Source organism: Salmo salar, chromosome 22, assembly GCF_965601325.2.
Source record: "Salmo salar chromosome 22, fSalSal1, whole genome shotgun sequence".
Taxonomy (NCBI): Eukaryota; Metazoa; Chordata; class Actinopteri; order Salmoniformes; family Salmonidae; genus Salmo; species Salmo salar.
The window spans coordinates 63,523,747-63,547,118 of record NC_138312.1 but is presented as its reverse complement, the minus strand read 5'-3'; the positions used below and the strand labels follow the sequence as shown (position 1 = coordinate 63,547,118).

General features: G+C 45.8%; 2 protein-coding genes across 2 annotated transcripts in view; both read right to left on the bottom strand.

Moving 5' to 3' along the window:
- fam120a (family with sequence similarity 120 member A) overlaps positions 1–3,091 on the bottom strand; it is a 75,601-nt gene extending 72,510 nt beyond the window's left edge. Inside the window, 1 exon segment of the mRNA XM_082967764.1 lies at positions 2,267–3,091. Coding sequence (XP_082823890.1) covers positions 2,267–2,740 — 474 coding nt within the window. The 5' untranslated portion in view covers positions 2,741–3,091.
- A 130-nt stretch (positions 3,092–3,221) lies between these two features.
- The window catches only part of cass4 (Cas scaffold protein family member 4), a 37,322-nt gene continuing 17,171 nt past the window's right edge, over positions 3,222–23,372 (bottom strand). Inside the window, exons 2-7 of the mRNA XM_014168444.3 lie at positions 20,827–21,027; positions 14,874–15,029; positions 13,106–13,192; positions 9,620–10,581; positions 8,130–8,580; positions 3,222–5,508 (exon numbers count right to left, since the gene is read on the bottom strand). Of these exons, the coding sequence (XP_014023919.2) occupies positions 4,825–5,508; positions 8,130–8,580; positions 9,620–10,581; positions 13,106–13,192; positions 14,874–15,029; positions 20,827–21,027 (2,541 nt within the window). The 3' untranslated portion in view covers positions 3,222–4,824. The remainder of the gene's footprint in view (positions 5,509–8,129; positions 8,581–9,619; positions 10,582–13,105; positions 13,193–14,873; positions 15,030–20,826; positions 21,028–23,372) is intronic.

Genomic DNA, 23,372 nt, shown 5'->3' with positions numbered 1-23,372 from the left:
AGGTAAGCTGAGATGCAGGGAGGGAGGGAGGTAAACTGAGAGGGAGGGAGGGAGGGAGGGAGGGAGGGAGGGAGGGAGGGAGGGAGGGAGGGAGGGAGGGAGGGAGGGAGGGAGGGAGGGAGAGTGAGAGGCAGGGAGGCAAAGTGAGAGGCAGGGAGGTAAAGTGAGAGGCAGGGAGGTAAACAGAGAGGCAGGGAGGTAAACTGAGAGGCAGGGAGGGAGGGAGACAAACTGAGAGGCAGGGAGGGAGGGAGACAAACTGAGAGGCAGGGAGGTAAGCTGAGAGACAGGGAGGGAGGGAGGTAAGCTGAGAGGCAGGGAGGGAGGGAGGTAAGCTGAGAGGCAGGGAGGGAGGGAGGTAAGCTGAGAGGCAGGGAGGGAGGGAGGTAAGCTGAGAGGCAGGGTGGGAGGGAGGTAAACTGAGAGGCAGGGAGGGAGGGAGGTAAACTGAGAGGCAGGGAGGGAGGGAGGTAAACTGAGAGGCAGGGAGGGAGGGAGGTAAACTGAGAGGCAGGGAGGTAAGCTGAGAGACAGGGAGGGAGGGAGGTAAGCTGAGAGGCAGGGAGGGAGGGAGGTAAACTGAGAGGCAGGGAGGGAGGGAGGTAAACTGAGAGGCAGGGAGGGAGGGAGGTAAACAGAGGCAGGGAGGGAGGGAGGTAAACTGAGAGGCAGGCAGGGAGGGAGGGAGGTAAACAGAGGCAGGGAGGGAGGGAGGTAAAGTGAGAGGTAGGTAGGGAGGGAGGGAGGTAAAGTGAGAGGCAGGGAGGGAAACTGAGAGGTAGGGAGGGAGGGAGGTAAAGTGAGAGGCAGGGAGGGAGGGAGGTAAGCTGAGAGGCAGGGAGGGAGGGAGGTAAACTGAGAGGCAGGGAGGTAAACTGAGAGGCAGGGATGTAAACTGAGAGGCAGGGAGGGAGGGAGGTAAACTGAGAGGCAGGGTGGGAGGGAGGTAAACTGAGAGGCAGGGAGGGAGGGAGGTAAACTGAGAGGCAGGGAGGGAGGGAGGTAAGCTGAGAGGCAGGGAGGGAGGGAGGTAAGCTGAGAGGCAGGGAGGGAGGGAGGTAAACTGAGAGGCAGGGAGGGAGGGAGGTAAACTGAGAGGCAGGGAGGGAGGGAGGTAAACTGAGAGGCAGGGAGGGAGGGAGGTAAGCTGAGAGGCAGGGAGGGAGGTAAGCTGAGAGGCAGGGAGGGAGGGAGGTAAGCTGAGAGGCAGGGAGGGAGGTAAGCTGAGAGGCAGGGAGGGAGGTAAGCTGAGAGGCAGGGAGGGAGGTAAACTGAGAGGCAGGGAGGGAAGCTGAGAAGAAGGTAGGGTGAGAGGAAGGGCCCTAGGGTTGGACCAGCAGGACTGTAGGCTGGGAATAGATTCTGGAACCCTCCCAGCAAAACGAATGGTGTCATCCCAGAGACGGACAGCCAATCGCAGGGCCAGCCTCTAAGCGACAGCCAATAGCCACTTAGGGCTGATTCCAGACAGCCTATAGAAGCGCTGAAAGGGTGGGACTTCCACTTCAATAGAAAACTGAACAGGATATCAGTGAAACTTTATTATGGACCGTCTCACCTAACACATACAATATAATGTCTAGATGGTATGTTTTGTCTAGGACTTTAGGGGGGGAGTGATCGTTGGTTTATGGATGAGACATTGCACAATACTATAGTATATTTGGTGGGTTGGTTGGAATACAACATGTAATGAATGATATGTTTAGTGTCGTAGTGAGTTCCTGTACTAAGAAATAAATTACAAATATATACACGGCATCAAAAAACACACATATATATATTGCATCTAGTTGTTCTACTGATTTGGATACCTACTTGAGTGTCTACTGCGCTTTGTATCAATGTGACATTTTTATTCCTGACGTTTTAGTTAGGTCAAGTCATGTGCAAAATATCTATCTGATCTTACATGAACTTTGGTTAAATGTACAGGATTGTAATGTTAAACATAGTTTTTTTGTTTTGTTGTTGTGTCGAGTAAAATGTATAGGAAGGCCCGGCCTTCGCCAAGTTGTCACTTTGATCGGCTGCTAGTCGTTATGCGCTTGTCTGGTCAACATGGCTAACTGTTAGTACTGGTAATATCCATCACAATTATCCAAACTTACAAAAAGATTCACTACATCTAGACAAGTCTACATATGTACTAGTTGTTGACAGCTCGCTAGATAACAAGATAACACTACTATATAGCATGCTAAACTAGCCAGCCAGCTATATATTCTGAAGGAAAAGCACCGAGCGGCCGGCTAGCTAAACTTACCCCAATGTGGAACCTGAGAAGAGCCAACCGGACGCAGTGGACCATGCACACCGGGGGTAGAAACCAGACCTTCGGCGGTGGGGTGCCTTTATTCTGGATATGGCTGACAATCTGCTGCGCTGTCTGTCTCTCGTTCACCTGTCGTTTGACCCATTCGTGAAGACGGCCTTTCTCCATGGCGCCATTAAAACACACCAGTAGTTCAATGTTACCGTTAAAACAGGCCTTGGCTAATGCAGCCAGGTACCCGAGCATGTGGTTCCACTGTCCGCCGCTTACCCAGTCGGTGTAGAAACCTCCGTAAAGCCGGTGGAGACAGTTCTCCGCGTCAACTAGTAACCGTAACGGGCTCTGTGGTGGTCTCTGTCTGCCTCCTCCGACCAGACTACCCCGGGCTAGTTTCTGGAGCTCCACCGGTACCACGGCAGTAGGGCAGTGCTTTTCTATGTATTCTTGGAAACCTTGCACACCCATGATGAATGTATTTAAAAAATAAAATAAAGAGAGCGATTGCAACCAAAAAAACTGTTTAAAAAAACCGAGTAAAATATCTCAGTGCCTTAAAACTGGAGGAGAGAGGAGGGGGTTTGTTCCAAGTTGCTTGCTAGCTTCTCTCCTCGTTAACAGTGCAAAACCAAATTATATTTCTAGTGCAGTTGTTGCAATGGTTGAATCACCCCCCCCCCCAAAAAAAACTAAATAAACCAAGTCGGGTTGCTACTGATGCATGAACTGTTTTTGGTGATGTATTTTTTGGTTCATGGTTAGCCGCCACCATGTGCCTTCTCACAGAGCCATATCTGTGGATGTCTGTCGGTCTGTGGCGGAGAAAGAAGCACCGTGACGCAGGCACACGTACCGCCGTGCCCCGCCGAGAGGAGGAGTCCGTGGGTATGAATCACAGACAACCTGTTGTTTCTAGCCATTCAAAATGAAAGTAGAGGGGGGAGGCAAAATGGTTTTTTATTTTTATTTTTTAAAATGCCAAATCCTTTAAAATATGGGATACATGAAAACTGCACACAGAGCCAACATGGTGAGAAATAGGTTTTGTAGAGTATGTTTTGTGCCCCAACTCACGATTCATGTCAATCAGGCAGGCAGGCAGGCAATCTCTCCCTCTCTCTCCAAAAGCTGTTTAGTTTTCATGGACCCAGTACCACCAGAGGGCGATATAATGCTGATGTGTTGTCTCTCTGTTGCTGTGTTTTAACTGTTGTCTGCATATTGTCTGTTGCTGTGTATTGACTGTGTTGTCCGCATCAATCAATCAATCAATCAATCAATCAATCAATCAATCAATCAATCAATCAATCAATCGTATTTATAAAGCCCTTTTTTTTTTACATCAACCGATGTCACAAATGCTATACAGAATATTGTCTGTTGCTGTATTTTGACACCCCCTGTCTGCATATTGTCTGTGTGTGTATTGTCTGTGTTAATGTGTGTTTTGCCATGTAGCTATGATACAACATAGTCAAAACAGGACTGTAACACAGTTGCCCATCTGATCCGTAATATACCTCGCATTCAGAACACAGTAAAATGGTGAAACTCAAAAGAAAAAACTTTTTTTTTTAATTATCTCATTAAGCTGTGAATTTGTTTTATTCTTTCCAACTATTTAATCATTTCAATCATATTTTAAGATCAGGAATGTACTAAATTGTATTTTGAGAAGGCTATAGGTTAACTGGGTTCGTATAGAAACAGTGAAACAGAATACAGGTAAAATATTCTACTACATTATTCAGGCCATTGATATTGAAGTCAACTATACAAGTAATAACATATCCCTATGGTATACATGGCACATACAATGTCTTGGTAAATACATTTTAGATTTGGCTTCATAAAATTCCATCTTAAAATGTGCAATTCGTTTTAATTTTTTTATAAGTCTTCATGTCCTCTGGGAACATTTGAGTTGGCACAATGGTTTCAGAGCGGACCAGTCTCCCCTTTAAAGGCGCTGCGTGGTCAATCCGTCGTCTGCGTCGGCCCGTGAATCGTTCAGGGTGACACGGTCTCTGCAGGAGTCAGGGTATTCATACTCCTTGCGCTTCGCGGAGCTGTTGAGCAGAGCTGTTGTCGAGGAAGTGAGTTTTGTGTTTATACAAGACCCTACCACCCTCACCTAACGTCAACCCATCACGTCGATGCGCTGCTATACAGAGCCCTCCACATTGTTATAAAAAAAATAAAAAATGGTGGCGTACGGCGCTCAATTTGGCCTCTGCGTGCTTCCCGGGGGCTCCGCGATTGCATCACACCGTCCATACTGCGCCTCCGAACACCTTCACAGATCAAGCATAAATTAGCTTTTAGAGCTCCAATGTCTAGGAAAATACAGACCAACATGAACGTCGGCTGTGAGCTGTGGAGCACCTGCTGCGTGTTGATGAACGGTGCCGATTCAACGTTACGGCGACGTTCAGTGGTCAGAGGGTGATAGGGCAGCTTTTCACTGTTCGTCAGCGCCGTCTGTGTTGCGTCCTTAAGATAAAAAAAATCTGTCTTCTAGACTATAAAATAAAAGTCTGTCTGTCTCTCTCTCAGAGGTCCAGAGAAATCCTGAAGTGCTGTGCTCTCTGAGCCAGCTCCTTGGCAAAGTCCTGGGCCTCCTGCAGAGCCTGTTTCTCAGGGTAATGCAGAGCTGCTTTCTTGGTGGCTACAGCCAGCTGCTTTAACAGAGCACACATGTTGTTACACTTACACAGCAAGACCTGGCTCTGGCTGGGCCCCAACTTTGACTCCGACACCGACCCGGGCTCCCTTCTCTGGGACTCTCCTTTCTGGGCCTCTCGGTACAGCGTGTCCACCAGCCGCTGGCCTACCATGATGACCAGCTTGCTGTGGGAGATGAACTTCTCCGGGGTCTGGCTATCCAGGCTGGTTATGAATACACCGATTGCCTTCTGCATCGCCCCGAAGTACAGCCGGCAATGTTCTGACAGGGTGGGCTGTCTCTTAGTGCTGTCTACCCGGGAGTTAAAGGACTTCCCAGGGCTAGGGGAAACCTGGGGCTCAGACTGAGAGGCCATCCTAGCAGACGGGGAAACCTGCGGCTCAGACTGAGAGGCCATCCTAGCAGACGGGGAAACCTGGGGCTCAGAGGTCCTCCTGGGGGCGTCACCAGAGTCAGACATGGAGGGTTTCCTAGGGGACAGGGGTTCTGAAGATCTCCTAGAGCCGTCCACACAGACCTGGGGCTCGGACACACAACGCTTCTGGTCCTCCTGGGTGGGAGAGGAAGAAAGGAGGGAGGTAGAGGAGGAACAAGAGGGGAAGACGGAGGGAATGTGAGAGTGCAGGGGAGGAGTAAGGGAAGGAGAGGTGTGGAGGGGAGGGACGAGGGAGGTAGAGTAGGAAGGGAAGGAGAGAAGAGGAGGGAGAGAAGAGGAGAGAAGGAGAGAAGAGGAGGGAAGTAAAGCGAGAGGAGGAAAGTTGAGAGACGGGATAAAGAGAGATGGTTAGTTAGTTAGACAGACATCCTGTTCCCTCAGGGGAATCTCACCAGTAGAGGAAGAGAAGGAAAAGCTGAAGCTTCCCAGAATGCCTGTAATTACAAGGTACGCTGCTAATATCTCCACCACTAACACCCAGCTCCTACTGAGGAGCGGCTGGGGCTGCTGTGTGTTTCAGAGTCTACAGCATTCCACTGAGTAGCGGGAAAGAACTCACCTTAGGTTTTAAAGGAAGTGATTTTTGTTTTCTGTTTCCCACAGACTTTAATTTGTTGTTTTTCAAACTCTTTCTTCATTTGAAGAAGAGAGTATTGCTTTACTTTAAATGTTCTAAAATCAGGCTTAAGATACAGCCTTATGAATGGGTATCAAGTTTACATAAATATAATGATCCTGAAAAGGCTGTTTTACAGTGGTCCAATTCTATTGGTCTACAGACATGCGTTAGACCAATTATAACGCAGCCTTAAACCAGTGTAAATAAAGATTTATTTTTACTTTTCAAAATCAGGATTAATATACAAAACTATGTAACCAATGACGAACCTGTAGCTGGGTATATAACGGTCTAGATAACCAATGACTAACCTGTAGCTGGGTATATAACGGTGCAGATAACCAATGACTAACCTGTAGCTGGGTATATAATGGTGCAGATAACCAATGACTAACCTGTAGCTGGGTATATAACGGTCCAGATAACCAATGACTAACCTGTAGCTGGGTATATAACGGTCCAGATAACCAATGACTAACCTGTAGCTGGGTATATAATGGTGCAGATAACCAATGACTAACCTGTAGCTGGGTAAATAATGGTGCAGATAACCAATGACTAACCTGTAGCTGGGTAATAATGGTGCAGATAACCAATGACTAACCTGTAGCTGGGTATATAATGGTGCAGATAACCAATGACTAACCTGTAGCTGGGTAAATAACGGTCCAGATAACCAATGACTAACCTGTAGCTGGGTAAATAATGGTGCAGATAACCAATGACTAACCTGTAGCTGGGTATATAACGGTCCAGATAACCAATGACTAACCTGTAGCTGGGTATATAATGGTGCAGATAACCAATGACTAACCTGTAGCTGGGTATATAACGGTCCAGATAACCAATGACTAACCTGTAGCTGGGTAAATAATGGTCCAGATAACCAATGACTAACCTGTAGCTGGGTATATAATGGTGCAGATAACCAATGACTAACCTGTAGCTGGGTATATAATGGTGCAGATAACCAATGACTAACCTGTAGCTGGGTATATAACGGTGCAGATAACCAATGACTAACCTGTAGCTGGGTATATAACGGTGCAGATAACCAATGACTAACCTGTAGCTGGGTATATAACGGTGCAGATAACCAATGACTAACCTGTAGCTGGGTATATAATGGTGCAGATAACCAATGACTAACCTGTAGCTGGGTATATAATGGTGCAGATAACCAATGACTAACCTGTAGCTGGGTATATAATGGTGCAGATAACCGATGACTAACCTGTAGCTGGGTATATAATGGTGCAGATAACCAATGACTAACCTGTAGCTGGGTAAATAATGGTGCAGATAACCAATGACTAACCTGTAGCTGGGTATATAATGGTGCAGATAACCAATGACTAACCTGTAGCTGGGTATATAACGGTGCAGATAACCAATGACTAACCTGTAGCTGGGTATATAACGGTGCAGATAACCAATGACTAACCTGTAGCTGGGTATATAACGGTGCAGATAACCAATGACTAACCTGTAGCTGGGTATATAACGGTCCAGATAACCAATGACTAACCTGTAGCTGGGTATATAACGGTCCAGATAACCAATGACTAACCTGTAGCTGGGTATATAACGGTCCAGATAACCAATGACTAACCTGTAGCTGGGTATATAACGGTCCAGATAACCAATGACTAACCTGTAGCTGGGTATATAACGGTCCAGATAACCAATGACTAACCTGTAGCTGGGTATATAATGGTCCAGATAACCAATGACTAACCTGTAGCTGGGTATATAATGGTGCAGATAACCAATGACTAACCTGTAGCTGGGTATATAACGGTCCAGATAACCAATGACTAACCTGTAGCTGGGTATATAATGGTCCAGATAACCAATGACTAACCTGTAGCTGGGTAAATAACGGTGCAGATAACCAATGACTAACCTGTAGCTGGGTATATAACGGTCCAGATAACCAATGACTAACCTGTAGCTGGGTATATAATGGTGCAGATAACCAATGACTAACCTGTAGCTGGGTATATAATGGTGCAGATAACCAATGACTAACCTGTAGCTGGGTATATAACGGTCCAGATAACCAATGACTAACCTGTAGCTGGGTATATAATGGTGCAGATAACCAATGACTAACCTGTAGCTGGGTATTATCATGATGATTTGCTCCTGATTCTTCTCCCTGCTCTGTTCTCTTCTTCACAAACTGACTGGTTGAGGTACTGGTATTATTGGTGGTACTGGTACTGGTACTGGGCCGGAACAACAGCTTGGCGTTGGCATTGACGATGGATACCATTCTCTTGACGTCCTCGGGGATGGTCCTGGTTACCCTGACGAGGCTGTCCAGCTGGTCTGGGGTGTGGTTCTGGGCAGGATCTTGGGCCAGCAAGGGGAGGGGCCAGCCGGCGACGCCCAGGGAGCTGACGGCCTGCTGCAGGATGAGTCCGGAGTCCTCCAACACCGAGAGCTGGCGCTGGAGACGCGCCTGCAGGTTGGAGTCGGTCAAGCGCCGGGCGTTACCTTTCACATCCAGGGCAAAGGTCAGGAAGGAGGTCACCGACCCCGCCACACCCTCTGCTGCAGACCTGGTGGTGGTAGTTGGGATGAATTAGTGGTAACACTTGTTTTGGATATGATACCAGGCGGTGTCAGAGGAAAGCCCATACAATTGTCAGAGACTCCAGTCACCCAGATCATAGACTGTTTTCTCTGCTACCCGCACGGCAAGCGGTACCGGAGCGCTAAATTTAGGTCCAAAAAGCTCCTTAACAGCTTCTACCCCCAAGCCATTAGACTGCTGAACAATTAATAAAATGGCCACCAGACTATTTACATTGACCCCCCTTCATTTGTTTTTTACACTGCTGCTACTTGCTGTTTATTATCTATGCATAGACACTTCACCCCCACCTACATGTACAAATTACCTTGACTGTACACCTGCACACTGACTCTGTACCGGTACCCCCTGTATATAGCCTCCACATTGACTCTGTACCGGTACCCCCTGTATATAGCCTCCACATTGACTCTGTACCCGTACCCCCTGTATATAGCCTCCACATTGACTCTGTACCGGTACCCCCTGTATATAGCCTCCACATTGACTCTGTACCGGTACCCCCTGTATATAGCCTCCACATTGACTCTGTACCGGTACCCCCAGTATATAGCCTCCACATTGACTCAGTACCGGTACCCCCTGTATATAGCCTCCACATTGACTCTGTACCGGTACCCCCTGTATATAGCCTCCACATTGACTCTGTACCGGTACCCCCTGTATATAGCCTCCACATTGATTTGGTAAATATTTTCTTAACTCTTCTTGAACTGCATTGTTGGTTAAGGGCTTGTAATTAAGCATTTCACCGTAAGGTCTACACTTGTTGTATTCAGCCCATGAGACAAATAAAGTTGTGATTTGATTTGGTAGTCCCAAATAGCTGGCTTGTGTATGTTCAACTAACTGTTCACTTTTATACATCACGTTTCAGCCCGTTCAGTAGAATAACCTTGATTATATACACCACAGTGAACAGAAAGTGGTTCCTTAAGCCACTGTTATGTTCACCGGTCAGAATATTAAAAAAAGAATCATTACTGATCTCGATCTCCACAGACCTGATCTCCGTGAGGTGCTTTTCCAGGTGATCCCTGCTCCTCCAACTAGAGGAAACGAATTCCATGAGTCGCGGCACCTCCCTGCACACTTCCTGCTGTAGGAGGAGCAGCCTACGACACGCCTCCTCCTGGCTCAGACACACCTCCCGCTGCGGCTCCGGGGATGAAGAGGAGCACAGCGCCAGGGAGTCGCAGGAGGAAGAGGTGGAGGACGTGGAGGCTGTGCTGATCCTCTGTTTGTCTGATGTTGACGTTGTCGTTCTACCTCTCTCTTCGTCCCCTTCCTGTAGCAGAGTGCCTCCCTTACCAGGCCTGGTTTCCAGAGCCTCAGCCACTAACCCCAGACGGCCCCTCTGCAGCCTGCCCTGGGCGTTGGGGTGGTCGTAGGTAGGACCGGAGTCCCCCCGACACTCCAACGGGACATGGTGTCCTCTGTGGGGGACGGAGACTGAGAGCTGCTCACGAGGGGGGACAGCGTACACACAGTGCTCCTTGTCCGTCTGTCTCTGCCCTGGGGGTCTGTCGTAGAGAGGAGGCCTTGGGAGGACCCTAGGGGGGTTGTGGGGGTCCTTGGACCCCTGGGGAGGGGATCTAGGTTTGGGGATGTCGTAGAAGGACTGAGCAGAGCCACGTCCCTGACCAGAGCAGTTACGGTCGTTGGTCAGAGTGTCGTGGAGCTGCCCGTCAGAGCTCAGGGCCTTGGAGGTCAGGGTGGTGTAATATCCAGGCTCACCACCAGATGGCAGGTGTGTGTAATATCCAGGCTCACCACCAGGCTTCTCAGAAGAGCTGGGTACGTCGTAGATCCAGTCTGACTTGCGGGGGTTGGGTAAGGTGCTGTAACTGCTAGGCTGTCTCCGGGGGCTGGGTGAGGTATCGTAGCCTCCGGAGGAGGGGACGGAGGAGGGGATAGGGATGTCATAGCTGGGGTCTGGGACCCCCGGGGGAGGTACTGCATACACCTGGTGAGGGGGGGGGGGAGAAGGGGAGAGGGGGGGAGAGTAAGTGAAAGGTGAGGATAGATCACGATGTTACAGTGTGTAACCCTGTACAGGAACTAGAACGCTAAAAGAGGAAAAGTCAGAGATTACGTCATACAAGAAACCAGGAAGTACACGTGTCATTCAGGTCCATTTATTGGGAGTTGATTTGTGTCCCAGTGCAGATGTTCATGTTTCGTCACAAAAATGTTTTGAAGGTTCTCTTGACGAAGGTTCTCTTGATGCCCTAATGAACATTGGGCATTGCCAATAAGCGCTAGTGAATATTTCATCAAAAGTGCATTACAGTGGCTTGAAAACACAATGACATTTCAAATGAAGACAAATGATTGGTAGGAAAAACCTTTTGTCATCATTGAGATGTCGCTGGTGTCATGACGTTGGCCTCTTTTGGTACAGGGAGGACAGTTGACCCCTCCCTTTTGCACACAATCCACCCTGTGTGTAAAGGGTCGTAAAAACTCTAAAATTCCAGGAGAGTCTCTGGCCACATGGCCCATAGAGAGACACAGGAAATTCTTCCAACTCATAGAATTGGAAAGCCAAGCGACATTTTGTGTTCTGGAGAAGGTATGGAAGATTGGTGAAGAATCCAGCTATGAACTGATCCGCTTGGTACCATTTTGTGATACTCAGAAGAGACAATATAGCCATATTACCATAAAACTGTTTATATAATAGACTCAGTTTGACTTACATCATATGGGTGTATGGAATGTATTAATAAGGATAAAGCTTTTGTAAGACATTGAGATGCTATGTACTGATGTAATGTGATAGAATTGTATTTCTGTAACCAAATCTAACTCAGTCATAGGCACGCCCCCAGGGACACATACAGGACCAGGCGTCATTTGACCAGCCTGTTCGATGGGCACTATAAAACACCCCCGGATTTACATTTCTTCAGACCAGGCCTACACTCCGTTGGCTAATAGGTTTTACCTTCCAATTCCTCTACTGAAAGTGAACCATACCACGTGGTTAACTTTTAGACTATTGATACCGACAGAATAAGAACAAGTCTTTGATATTAATTATTAGTCTGCAGCTAAGTAAATTATATCATTGAACGCGAAGACCAACGAACCAACCATTCGATGACGACATTAATGAATGTCGCTCTGAAAGATCCATTCTAACCGAGAGAGAGAGAGAGAGAGAACGCGGACAAAACTCCCCAACAGAACTACTCTCCAACAAGAATCAGAACGACACACTGAGCGTAAATATATATTGATTGCAATTGTTCCCGAATGAGTGAGCCTTCAATTGTCAATTGTTAATATTAATGAACCCTGTGTAACTTCTCAGCCGACCTTTTATGATCCATTGTTCAACAGGCCGACCTGCCTGTTTAGCCAGTAGGGCACATTCCGATACCAATCCTTTGTGACGATAATGACTGTTTGTATGTTTTTCTGTTAATTACTTAGTGTAGTAAATAAATGATTTTAAGACAATTGATGTATGGATGATTTTAGTAAAGACTGGGTTCGTGCAGATACAACAATTTACGACGTTTTGGAATGAGACTGGACTAGAGGTAAAATACACCAATTAAACCAGAAGATAATCTGCCTATACTATAATAGAATAGAATATTATAGTACAGGAAAGTTATATTAGGAAAATTATAGCTTTGTAATCTGAATATTCTCCTTGGTGCCCCGATCTCCTAGTTAATTACAATTAAACGATTAATCAGGTTAATCGCGTGATAATAATTACAGGGAGCTAATTGATAAACATATCTTCCGTTTAATGGTACCCCAAAGACACGACACTGGATTGACTTTAGATGCAGTAAGATTGTAGCCTAGTAATTACCAGTCTGAAACAGAATGGAAGCTTACGAGATCAGTCTGACAATTACGAGGCTAGTGAGATTGAGAGGACAGCATCGAATTTTTAGCTAACTAACATTAGCATTGCTAGCTATTTTTTAACATACATAGTCCAGGCTGGGACTGGGGCTGCAGTGCCTCCTACTTCCCCGAGTGTCAAACTGTCTCTCCAGATCAGAGGTTGCCATCAACGACGACTTCTGGGTCAAATGTCGCAGTGTTGTGGATGCCTGTCAATCATTCACACAGTGGTCTGTTAGACACCACAACTCAATGGCTTCATACAGATAATGTACATCATCTGTTGGTAAACTTTTGTAACAAGCCACCAAGCATGCAAACAGAGAAGGAGAGAGACTCACAGAGAGGAGAGGAGAGGAGAGGAGAGGAGAGGAGAGGAGAGGAGAGGAGAGGAGAGGAGAGGAGAGTGAGAGTGAGAGTGAGAGGAGAGGAGAGGAGAGGAGAGGAGAGGAGAGAAGGGAAGAGAACAAGGGGAGGAGAGGAGAGGAGAGTGAGAGGAGAGGAGAGGAGAGGAGAGGAGAGGAGAGGAGAGGAGAGGAGAGGAGAGGAGAGGAGAGGAGAGGAGAGGAGAGGAGAGGAGAGGAGAGGAGAGGAGAGGAGAGGAGGAAAACACTCACAGGGAAGATAGAGGCTCGTCTGACAAGGCTGGGGACATCATAGACCTCTCCTTTGGAACAGCCAGAGAACATACTGCTGACAGATGCCTGCAAACAACAACATTATACCATTCAGATAATACTATTGGCCGGTTTCCAAGACGCAAATCACAATTCATAAAACAACTCATATCACAACACAACTCATATAACAACTCATATACTCATATAACAACTCATATAACAACTCATATACTCATATAACAACTCATATACTCATATAACAACTCATATCACAACACAACTCATATAACAACTCATATCCCAACACAACTCATATAACAACTCATACAACAACTCATACAACAACTCATATAACAACTCATACACTCATATAACAACTCATATAACAACTCACACACTCATATAACAACTCATATAACAACTCATATACTCATATAACAACTCATATACTCATATAACAACTCATATCACAACACAACTCATATAACAACTCATATCACAACACAACTCATATAACAACTCATATAACAACTCATACAACAACTCATACAACAACTCATATAACAACTCATACACTCATATAACAACTCATACACTCATATAACAACTCATATAACAACTCATACACTCATATAACAACTCATATAACAACTCATACACTCATATAACAACTAATATAACAACTCATACACTCATATAACAACTCATACACTCATATAACAACTCATATACTCATATAAAAACTCATATACTCATAACTCTTATAACAACTCATATGCTCATATAACAACTGATAACAACTAATATACTTATATAACAACTCATATAACAACTCATATAACAACTCATATACTCATATAAAAACTCATATAACAACTCATATACTCATAAAAACTCATATACTCATATAACAACTCATATACTCATATAACAACTCATATCACAACACAACTCATATAACAACTCATATCACAACACAACTCATATAACAACTCATATAACAACTCATACAACAACTCATACAACAACTCATATAACAACTCATACACTCATATAACAACTCATATAACAACTCATACACTCATATAACAACTCATATAACAACTCATATACTCATATAACAACTCATACAACAACTCATCAACAACTCATATAACAACTCATACCTCATATAACAACTCATATAACAACTCATACACTCATATAACAACTAATATAACAACTCATACACTCATATAACAACTCATACACTCATATAACAACTCATATACTCATATAAAAACTCATATACTCATAACTCTTATAACAACTCATATGCTCATATAACAACTGATAACAACTAATATACTTATATAACAACTCATATAACAACTCATATAACAACTCATATACTCATATAAAAACTCATATAACAACTCATATACTCATAAAAACTCATATACTCATATAACTCATATAATAACTCATATAATAACTCATATAACAACTAATGTAACAACTCACATAACAACTCACATAACAACTCATATAGCAACTCATATAACAACCCATATACTCATATAACAACTCATATACTCATATAACAACTCATATACTCATATAACAACTCATACAACAACTTGTATAACAACTCATTTTGCTAATTTTAAATATTTATTGGAGGATTTTTATTTTTGTATTGCTTGTAACTGTTTCGGGTAATGCAAGTTCTTGTGCTGTTAGTAGAATAGGCTGGCTGATCTGGCTAGGCGGTGTGGTAACAGACCTTGTAGACGCGGTCCATGCATTCGTAGGTGGGGCTGGAAGACTGGGTGGGTCGGGAAATGCTGGGGATCTGGTAGAGGTTCCCCGGCCTGTCAGAGTCACTGTCATGGCTGCTACCTGGGTCAACACAGCCAGCATGAGGACCAGTAACCTTGCCCTGTGGTGGAGAAAAGAGAAGCAAAGAGGAAGAGGAGATGAGACGAGAGGCGGGGAGATGAGACGAGATGAGACGAGATGAGGGGAGAGGAGAGGAGATTTGACGAGGTGAGGGGAGAGGAGAGGAGATTTGACGAGAGGAGGGGAGACGAGAGGAGATGAGACGAGAGGAGGGGAGAGGAGACGAGACGAGGGGAGATGAAGAGGAGATGAGACGAGAGGAGAGGAGATGAGACAAGAGGAGATGAGACGAGGAGAGAGGAGAGGAGATGAGGAAAGAGGAGAGGAGATGAGGAAAGAGGAGAGGAGATGAGGGGAGAGGAGATGAGACGAGAGGAGGGGAGAGGAGATGAGACGAGGGGAGGGGAGGGGAGAGGAGAGGAGGGGAGGGGAGATGAGACGAGAACTTAAATAGTTACAAGGGAAATGTATCTTATACTTTGCTCCACACAAACACACACACACACACACACACACACACACACACACACACACACACACACACACACACACACACACACACACACACACACACACACACACACACACACACACACACACACACACACACACACACACACACACACACACACACTAGGGTTGAATGGCGGGAACCCGCTTCCCGAGATTTACCGCCCAAAACCACTCGCTTATCCTGGGATAAATAACTGCGAGAAACTGGTAAATTCTTATAAATGATTTATATGAACAGCATGGCGTGAAATGGAACTGTGAAATTATATGCGATGACTAAATCTACGGCCTCTGCATGATGAAACATCAACGTTCAGGGTGAGTACAGACATCCCATCTCACTGTAGAACGCAGATCACATGTAGACCTCTCATCCCCATCATGGTAACGTTGTAAATGTTTTATTTAAAACAGCCTATCACTCGAATATTGTTGCTATTAATTAGTGCATCAGCGGTCCATCTCACTCTCCATCGACTCCATCCAAAATAGATAATCCTCTTCTAGATTGATATATACTGTAGCCCTAAATATAGATGTCCTAGACTACTTCTTACAGGTAATACATTCAATCCAGTATAATCAATCACATGTATTTATATAGCCCTTCTTACATCAGCTGATGTCTCAAAGTGCTGTACAGAAACCCAGACTAAAACCCCCAAACAGCAAGCAATGCAGGTGTAGAAGCACGGTGGCTAGGAAAAACTCCCTAGAAAGGCCAAGAACCTAGGAAGAAACCTAGAGAGGAACCAGGCTATGAGGGGTGGCCAGTCCTCTTCTGGCTGTGCCGGGTGGAGATTATAACAGAACATGGCCTAGATGTTCAAATGTTCATAGATGACCAGCAGGGTCAAATAATAATAATCACAGTGGTTGTCGAGGGTGCAACAAGTCAGCACCTCAGGAGTAAACGTCAGTTGGCTTTTCATAGCCGAGTTCGAGACAGCAGGTGCATTTGAGAGAGAGAGTTTAAAACAGCAGGTCAGAGACAGCAGGTATCCTTGTATTTAGCTAATTAATGCTGTCTTTGGTGTCTCACAGTACGGACATTGCAATTTATTGCCCTGGGCACATCTGCAGTCCTCATGCCTCCTTGCAGAATGTAAGGAGGCAAGCTGTTAGTGTCTGTAAGCTGTTAGTGTCTGTAAGCTGTTAGTGTCTTAACGACCGTTCCACAGGTGCATGTTCATTAATTGTTTATGGTTCATTGAACAAGCATGTGAAACAGTATTCAAACCCTTTACAATATAGATCTGTGAAGTTATTTGGATTTTTACGAATTATCTTTGAAAGACAGGGTCCTGAAAAAGGCACGCTTCTTTTTTTTTGCTGAGTTCAGCTATGGGCTTTTATGTTTTTCTGTCGTGCTTAATGTGCAGTAGCCTGTATCAATTAGCCTATCCTAGTAGCCTGTATCAATTAGCCTATCCTAGTAGCCTGTATCAATTAGCCAATCCTAGTAGCCTGTATCAATTAGCCAATCCTAGTAGCCTGTATCAATTAGCCAATCCTAGTAGCCTGTATCAATTAGCCTATCCTAGTAGCCTGTATCAATTAGCCTATCCTAGTAGCCTGTATCAATTAGCCTATCCTAGTAGCCTGTATCAATTAGCCTATCCTAGTAGCCTGTATCAATTAGCCAATCCAAGTAGCCTGTATAAATTAGCCTATCCTATTGGATAACGGCACAATAATTTGGGATTTTTTGGGCATGTGTTCATTAAATGTCTTTAATGTTGGGCTCATGATTCAAAAGGCACTCGCACATCTGAGATATCTTTGTTACAGGTAACAGATGAATAACATGAAAAAAAGACACCTGCACACTGCTCTGGATAGTATCACTGCTCTGGATAGTATCACTGCTCTGGATAGTACCACTGCTCTGGATAGTATCACTGCTCTGGATAGTATCACTGCTCTGGATAGTATCACTGCTCTGGATAGTATCACTACTCTGGATAGTATCACTGCTCTGGATAGTATCACTGCTCTGGATAGTACCACTGCTCTGGATAGTATCACTGCTCTGGATAGTATCACTGCTCTGCTCTGGATAGTACCACTGCTCTGGATAGTACCACTGCTCTGGATAGTACCACTGCTCTGGATAGTATCACTACTCTGGATAGTATCACTGCTCTGGATAGTATCACTACTCTGGATAGTATCACTGCTCTGGATAGTATCACTACTCTGGATAGTATCACTGCTCTAGATAGTATCACAACTCTGGATAGTATCACTACTCTGGATAGTACCACTACTCTGGATAGTATCACTGCTCTGGATAGTATCACTGCTCTAGATAGTATCACTACTCTGGATAGTATCACTACTCTGGATAGTATCACTGCTCTGGATAGTATCACTGCTCTGGATAGTATCACTACTCTGGATAGTATCACTGCTCTGGATAGTATCACTGCTCTGGATAGTATCACTGCTCTGGATAGTATCACTACTCTGGATAGTATCACTGCTCTGGATAGTATCACTGCTCTGGATAGTATCACTACTCTGGATAGTATCACTACTCTGGTCACTACTCTGGATAGTATCACTGCTCTGGATAGTATCACTGCTCTGGATAGTATCACTACTCTGGATAGTATCACTACTCTGCTCTGGATAGTATCACTGCTCTGGATAGTATCACTGCTCTGGATAGTATCACTGCTCTGGATAGTATCACTGCTCTGGATAGTATCACTGCTCTGCTCTGGATAGTATCACTACTCTGCTCTGGATAGTATCACTGCTCTGGATAGTATCACTACTCTGGATAGTATCACTGCTCTGGATAGTATCACTGCTCTGGATAGTATCACTGCTCTGGATAGTATCACTACTCTGGATAGTATCACTGCTCTGGATAGTATCACTACTCTGGATAGTATCACTGCTCTGGATAGTACCACTACTCTGGATAGTACCACTGCTCTGGATAGTATCACTGCTCTGGATAGTATCACTACTCTGGATAGTACCACTGCTCTGGATAGTATCACTGCTCTGGATAGTATCACTGCTCTGGATAGTATCACTACTCTGGATAGTATCACTGCTCTGGATAGTATCACTACTCTGGATAGTATCACTGCTCTGGATAGTATCACTGCTCTGGATAGTATCACTGCTCTGGATAGTATCACTGGTCTGGATAGTATCACTGCTCTGGATAGTATCACTGCTCTGGATAGTATCACTGCTCTGGATAGTATCACTGCTCTGGATAGTATCACTACTCTGGTGCACTGCCCTGGATAGTATCACTGCTCTGGATAGTATCACTACTCTGGATAGTATCACTACTCTGGATAGTATCACTACTCTAGATAGTATCACTGCTCTGGATAATATCACTGCTCTGGATAGTATCACTACTCTGGATAGTATCACTGCTCTGGGATAGTATCACTGCTCTGGATAATATCACTGCTCTGGATAGTATCACTGCTCTGGATAGTATCACTGGTCTGGATAGTATCACTACTCTGGATAGTATCACTACTCTGGATAGTATCACTGCTCTGGATAGTATCACTACTCTGGATAGTATCACTGCTCTGGATAGTATCACTACTCTGGATAGTATCACTACTCTGGATAGTATCACTACTCTGGATAGTATCACTGCTCTGGATAGTATCACTGCTCTGGATAGTATCACTACTCTGGATAGTATCACTGCTCTGGATAGTATCACTGCTCTGGATAGTACCACTGCTCTGGATAGTATCACTGCTCTGGATAGTACCACTACTCTGGATAGTATCACTGCTCTGGATAGTATCACTGCTCTGGATAATATCACTGCTCTGGATAGTATCACTGCTCTGGATAGTATCACTACTCTGGATAGTATCACTACTCTGGTCACTACTCTGGATAGTATCACTGCTCTGGTCACTACTCTGGATAGTATCACTGCTCTGGATAGTATCACTGCTCTGGATAGTATCACTACTCTGGATAGTATCACTACTCTGCTCTGGATAGTATCACTGCTCTGGATAGTATCACTGCTCTGGATAGTATCACTGCTCTGGATAGTATCACTGCTCTGGATAGTATAACTGCTCTGGATAGTATCACTGCTCTGCTCTGGATAGTATCACTACTCTGCTCTGGATAGTATCACTACTCTGGATAGTATCACTGCTCTGGATAGTATAACTGCTCTGGATAGTATCACTGCTCTGCTCTGGATAGTATCACTACTCTGCTCTGGATAGTATCACTACTCTGGATAGTATCACTGCTCTGGATAGTATCACTGCTCTGGATAGTATCACTACTCTGCTCTGGATAGTATCACTACTCTGCTCTGAATAGTACCACTGCTCTGGATAGTATCACTATTCTGCTCTGGATAGTATCACTGCTCTGGATAGTATCACTATTCTGCTCTGGATAGTATCACTGCTCTGGATAGTATCACTACTCTGGATAGTATCACTATTCTGCTCTGGATAGTATCACTACTCTGGATAGTATCACTGCTCTGGATAGTATCACTACTCTGGATAGTATCACTGCTCTGGATAGTATCACTGCTCTAGATAGTATCACTACTCTGGATAGTATCACTACTCTGCTCTGGATAGTATCACTGCTCTGGATAGTACCACAGCTCTGGATAGTACCACTATTCTGCTCTGGATAGTACCACAGCTCTTTATTAAGCTTTACGTGTCGGTTTCATTCGTAGTGCTCATGAAATGTATTTAATATATGACTCAGGTTGCATCAGGCTAGAATTTTCAATCAAACCTCTAATCATATCCAGACAGACCTATTTATATGCTTTATGATGCTTTTGTATGACACTTCTGGTTTTAGCTGGAAATTCCGGGTTACTCGGAAGAATAGTGATTTTTCTTCGGATGAAACAATTGTAAAATACCAGGAAAATATTCAACCCTTTGTAACGGCCCCGGCCATAGAGAGGGGTTTTGGTTCTTTATTTTGGTTAGGCCAGGGTGTTACATTGAGTGGGCGTTCTATGTTCTTTTTCTAGGTTTTTGTATTTCTTTGTTTTGGGCCGCGTGTGGCTCCCAATCAGGCACAGCTGAAGTTCGTTGTTGTTGATTGGGAGTCACACATAAGGAGCAGGTTTTTTCCTTTTGGGTTTTGGTGGGGGATTGTTTTCTGTCTCGTTCGTTTTTGACCAGACAGGACTGTTAGCTATCGTTGCTGTTTTATGTTTTGTTATTAGTGGTTCATTTTATTAAATATTTATAATGAATCCACAACCTCCGCTGCATCTTGGTTTTCTTACGACGACAGCCGTTACACCCTAACACATACAGTCATACCTGGGTCTGAGCCGGGGTCTGTGGTAGGAGCTGCAGGCGATTGGCTGGGGCCAGGCCCTGTCGTCCAGACAGAAAGCACATCCACCAACCACAGCTCTCTTCTACTTCCTGTTGCAGCACTGTAACCACGTCTCCTTTCCTGAAGCCCAGCTCATCACTGCACTCGGCTATGTTGTCATACAGGGCCTTAGCCAGCAGGGTCTGGGGAGAGGAGACAGGACAAAATAACACAACATAGATTACAACACAGCATACAGCACCAAACAGTATACAACACAACACCACACAGTACACAACACAGTACACAATACAACAGAACAGAGTAAACAACACAACACAGTACACAACACAACACAACACAGTACACAACACAACACAGTACACAACACAACACAGTACACAACACAACACAACACTGTCCAGTCCTGCCCATTATACATATAGTATGATATCATTGGTGCTGAGCATCCTTATGGTAATATTCCTAGCCCATTCCACTCCTCCCCCTGTCTTCCCCCAATCATCTCCTAGTTCTCCCTGTCTCCCTGTCTCCCTGTCTCCCTGTCTCCCTGTCTGTCTGTCTCCCTGTCTGTCTCCCTGTCTGTCTGTCTGTCTGTCTGTCTGTCTGTCTGTCTGTCTGTCTGTCTGTCTGTCTGTCTGTCTGTCTGTCTGTCTGTCTGTCTGTCTGTCTGTCTGTCTGTCTGTCTGTCTACTGAATGACTGGCCTGTAAAACCTCCTCAACTCACTGCTCTGTTTACTGCGAGCGGACAGAGACGGGACGAGATGGGACCATAGCAACACACACATGTGTAGGCCCACCCACCCACCCACCCACCCACCCTGGTTGTGAGCTGTAAAGTGTGTGTTGCTGTCTGTCCCTTCCTGCCATACATGGAGGGTGAATCTCAGAAACAAAGAGTCCTTTCATCATTGCACTCTGCACCTGTTACACCAGAGCAGCCCTCTGCAGCACACACACGACCCAGGCAGCACACACACACACGACCCTCTGCAGCACACACAGACACGACCCAGGCAGCACACACACGACCCTCTGCAGCACACACACGACCCTCTGCAGCACACACGACCCTCTGCAGCACACACACGACCCAGGCAGCACACACACGGCCCAGGCAGCACACACACGGCCCAGGCAGCACACACACGACCCTCTGCAGCACACACACGACCCTCTGCAGCACACACACGACCCTCTGCAGCACACACACGACCCAGGCAGCACACACATGACCCAGGCAGCACACACACGGCCCAGGCAGCACACACACGGCCCAGGCAGCACACACACGACCCTCTGCAGCACACACACGACCCTCTGCAGCACACACACGACCCTCTGCAGCACACCCACGGCCCAGGCAGCACACACACGACCCTCTGCAGCACACACACACACGACCCTCTGCAGCACACACACGACCCTCTGCAGCACACACACGACCCTCTGCAGCACACACACGACCCAGGCAGCACACACATGACCCAGGCAGCACACACACGGCCCAGGCAGCACACACACGGCCCAGGCAGCACACACACGACCCTCTGCAGCACACACACGACCCTCTGCAGCACACACACGACCCTCTGCAGCACACCCACGGCCCAGGCAGCACACACACGACCCTCTGCAGCACACACACACACGACCCTCTGCAGCACACACACGACCCTCTGCAGCACACACACGACCCTCTGCAGCACACACACGACCCTCTGCAGCACACCCACGGCCCAGGCAGCACACACACGACCCTCTGCAGCACACACACACACGACCCTCTGCAGCACACACACGACCCTCTGCAGCACACACACGACCCTCTGCAGCACACACACGACCCTCTGCAGCACACCCACGGCCCAGGCAGCACACACACGACCCTCTGCAGCACACACACACACGACCCTCTGCAGCACACACACGACCCTCTGCAGCACACACACGACCCTCTGCAGCACACACACGACCCTCTGCAGCACACACACGGCCCAGGCCGCACACACGACCCTCTGCAGCACACACACGACCCTCTGCAGCACACACACGACCCAGTCCATCTACAAACACCTAGCCAGTTAGCTATACAATTAGCCACTACGCATAAAAAAAATCATTTACTACGTACAGAGGAATCTGCTAGGAGAAAAAGCATTTTATTAACAAAAGATAAACAAATACATTTGCTTTATATAATTTGTTGTTATTGTTTCAGTTTTACAGCTAATCTCCTGCAATTCTCCACATGTTGCCATGATACCATGTTAAAATGATATCTGAATGAAAGTGACTAACAAAATCAATGGGCCCCCTGGGCACAAGCCCCGTGTGCCCGGTCAGTAACTCAGCCACGATTACGACAGGCTGAGATAGCTGGCTACTAGACTAACTACACTAACTACACTAACTAGACTGACTAGACTGACTAGACTAACTAGACTGACTAGACTAACTAGACTAACTAGACTAACTAGACTGACTAGACTGACTAGACTGACTAGACTGACTAGACTAACTAGA